The sequence below is a fragment of the Solanum lycopersicum genome, chromosome 7 (assembly GCF_036512215.1).
Source record: "Solanum lycopersicum chromosome 7, SLM_r2.1".
NCBI classification, from domain to species: Eukaryota; Viridiplantae; Streptophyta; class Magnoliopsida; order Solanales; family Solanaceae; genus Solanum; species Solanum lycopersicum.
In genome coordinates this window covers 43,992,553-43,995,704 of record NC_090806.1, presented here as the reverse complement: position 1 = coordinate 43,995,704, position 3,152 = coordinate 43,992,553, and the positions used below count along the sequence as shown (strand labels likewise).

Sequence of the window (3,152 nt, the reverse complement as noted above, 5' to 3'; positions counted from 1 at the left end):
GGCTGATATTATCTGTGAAAGTCAGGCTGGATTTATACCAGGGAGGAAGATTTCAGATAACATTATATTGGCTCATAAGCTAGTTAAGTCCTACACTAGGAAGAATATATCTCCTAGGAGTATGCTGAAGATAGATTTACAAAAAGCATATGACTCAGTTGAGTGGACTTTCTTAGAACAGGTAATGGGAAGATTGGGATTCCCAGAGATGTTTATTCAATGGGTGGTGAAGTGTGTGAAAACAGTGAATTATACTATTGTTGTTAATGGACAAACTACTCAGAGATTTGATGCAGCAAAAGGACTTAGACAAGGGGATCCTATGTCACCATTTCTCTTTGCCATAGCAATGGAATACCTCAGTAGATTGTTCAAAGAACTTAGAGAAGAAAAAGTGTTTAAGTATCATCCCAAACGTTTCAAGTTGGCCATTACTCACCTATGTTTTGCAAATGATTTACTTCTGTTTTCAAGGGGTGATCTGGAGTCCATTAAAATGCTGCAAAGATGTTTTTCAAAGTTCTCTCAAGCCTCAGTATTGTAGGCAAATCAGGCAAAAAGTTCCATCTACTGTGGAGGAGTGCAAATGGAGGTAAAGCAGCAAATCATACAACAGTTGGGATATACCATGGAGGAACTACCTTTCAAATACTTAGGAGTGCCTCTCTCAACAAAGAAGATGAACATAATACAATGGTATCCCCCCATTGACAAGATTATGGCAAGGATCAATTCATGGACACCCAAAAAGCTGTCTTATGCTGGAAGGACTCAACTGATTAAGACTGTCTTGTTTGGAGTTAAACACTACTGGGCACAATTGTTTATCATACCAGCAAAGATAATCAAAGTGATTAAAGGTCTATGCAGAAGCTACTTATGGTCAGGGGTTGGATATGTTACAAAAAAGGCCTTGATAGCATGGGAGAAAGTGTGTTGTCCTAAAAGTGAAGGAGGCATAGGATTGATCAATATGAGAATATGGAATAGAGCAGCTATAGCTAAGATGTGTTGGGATCTAGCAAACAAGGAAGATAAACTATGGATCAAATGGATACACACATACTATATAAAGGGGCAAAGAGAGTGGCAGAGGAAGAAGCAAGCAAGCTGGATGATACAAAAAGTGATGAATGCACAGCTAAATGTGGAACAAGTCCAGCAACTGCAAAGGAAGAATAAAGGGGTTATCAGACTACTTTATGATCACATGATGGGAGAACAACAAAAGCCAATATGGACCTGTCTTATGTTCAACAATGCTGCAAGGCCAAAAGCATATTTCATAATGTGGATCATGATGAATCAAAGGCTAGTAACAGTGGATAGACTGGCAAAGTGGGGAGTTGAAGTACAGAAGACCCGTGTGCTGTGCAAGAATGATGAAGAGACTGCAGAACATTTGATTACACAATGTAGTTTTGCAAGAAGATTATGGGGGAGACTGCTAAGCTGGACAGGAAAGCATAATGATATCCCAATGACTTGGGAGCATTTTGTTCAATGGTGAATTATACATGGGAAAGGGAAGAGATCAAAAGCAATGAAGTTCAAGACTGTACTTGCTGAAGGAAGCTATGGACTGTGGATGGAGAGAAATAGAAGAATTTTTGAACACAAGAGTAACACTACCTCTAACTATTGGAGGTCTGTAACCCTTTTTTGGACAATACCTCTTAATGTGTCCAGTCTCCCCACATCCATAACACTCTCTGGATTCAAGCATCGGCCTCTGTGAGAAAGAAGAAGTCTGAGGATAACCACCAAACTCAGAGAAATGTTGGCCGGTCTGAGGTGGACCCCCAACTACAGTCTATAGTGAAGACTGAATAGGTCGGGCGGGGTAACCTCCTGAACCCTGCCCTGTGGAGTAAGAACCATTAAACTCACCTCCCTTACGAAACCTTTTTGATGTCGCTGCCATGGTGAAGTCATCTGGCTTCACTCCCTCTACCTCTATCACGAAGTCTACCGCTTCTTGAAAGGATTTCGCTGTAGCCGCTACCTGTAAGGCTGAAATTCGCAACTCTGATCTCAACCCCTTCACAAAGCGGCGAATCCGCTCTTGTAGACTGAAACATAGTTGGGTGGCATACCTGGATAATGCGTGAAACTTAGCCTCGTACGCAGTAACCGACATCCTACCCTGCTCTAGGCTTAGAAACTCATCTCTCCTCCTATCCCTCAAAGTACGGGGTATATACTTCTCCATAAACAAGCTAGAGAATAATGCCCAAGTCATAGGTGGTGCCTCTGTTGGCTGACACTCAACATGTGACCGCCACCACATTTTGGCATTCCCTTGAAACTGATAGGTCACAAACTCAACACCAAATCGTTCTACTATGCCCATCTTGTGTAGTAGCTCATGACAATCGACCAGAAAATCGTAGGCATCCTCTGATTCAGCACCCTTGAAGACTGGAGGTTTCAATTTCAAGAACTTGCTAAAAAGTTCATGTTGATCACTCGTCATTATAGGCCCTGTAGTCAACCGAGGAAACGTGCCTATTTGCAATGAGGAATCCATGCGGGGAGCCATAGTAGCTGCATGTTGTACCTCCGGAACCGGAGTTATTGGTGCAGAAAACACTGGAGGTGTCTGGCCCTGATCAGATAACCCGCTAAGATAAGCAAGAACCTGAGTGATCATCTCTGGGGTAGGTTGGGGTGGCAATTCCTCATTCGGCACTTGTTCATTCCCCCCATCCTCACCCTCTCTTACTACTTCCTTAGTTGGTGGAGGAGTCACCGCCCTAGTACCAGATGGGCTAGGTGCTCTTCCTCTTCCTCTAGAGGACGTCCTCCCACGACCTCTTCCACGGCCTCTGGTCACTACTCCTCTTCGAGCCACAGCCCCAGTGGCTGGCTCAGACGCTTCTTGTCTTGCCGATGTTTGTGGTGGCGCAGTCGTTGTTGCTCTAGTTCTAACCATCTGCGGAATAGAGTGAAGATGGTCAGATACCAATTTGTATCACCTAGATACCAATTAGATCCAAGTAATAGCACGAAAGAAGAAAATAAAGAATGGAGTTTTCCTAAAGTCTTATAGCCTCTCAAAGAATAGTAAAGGCGTCCCCCTACCGTTCCTTAAGACTCTACTAGACTCGTTCTTGTGTGATGAGACCAACGAACCTAATGCTCTGATACCA

The 3,152-nt window shown here is 43.3% G+C and overlaps 1 protein-coding gene across 1 annotated transcript; it reads left to right on the top strand.

Annotated features, from left to right (window-relative positions):
- The first annotated feature begins 586 nt into the window (after positions 1 to 586).
- On the top strand, positions 587 to 1,510 carry LOC138337450 (uncharacterized). The gene has a single exon (XM_069287361.1). It carries the CDS (start codon positions 587 to 589, stop codon positions 1,508 to 1,510), a length of 924 nt encoding a protein of 307 aa, XP_069143462.1.
- The last annotated feature ends 1,642 nt before the right edge of the window (positions 1,511 to 3,152 follow it).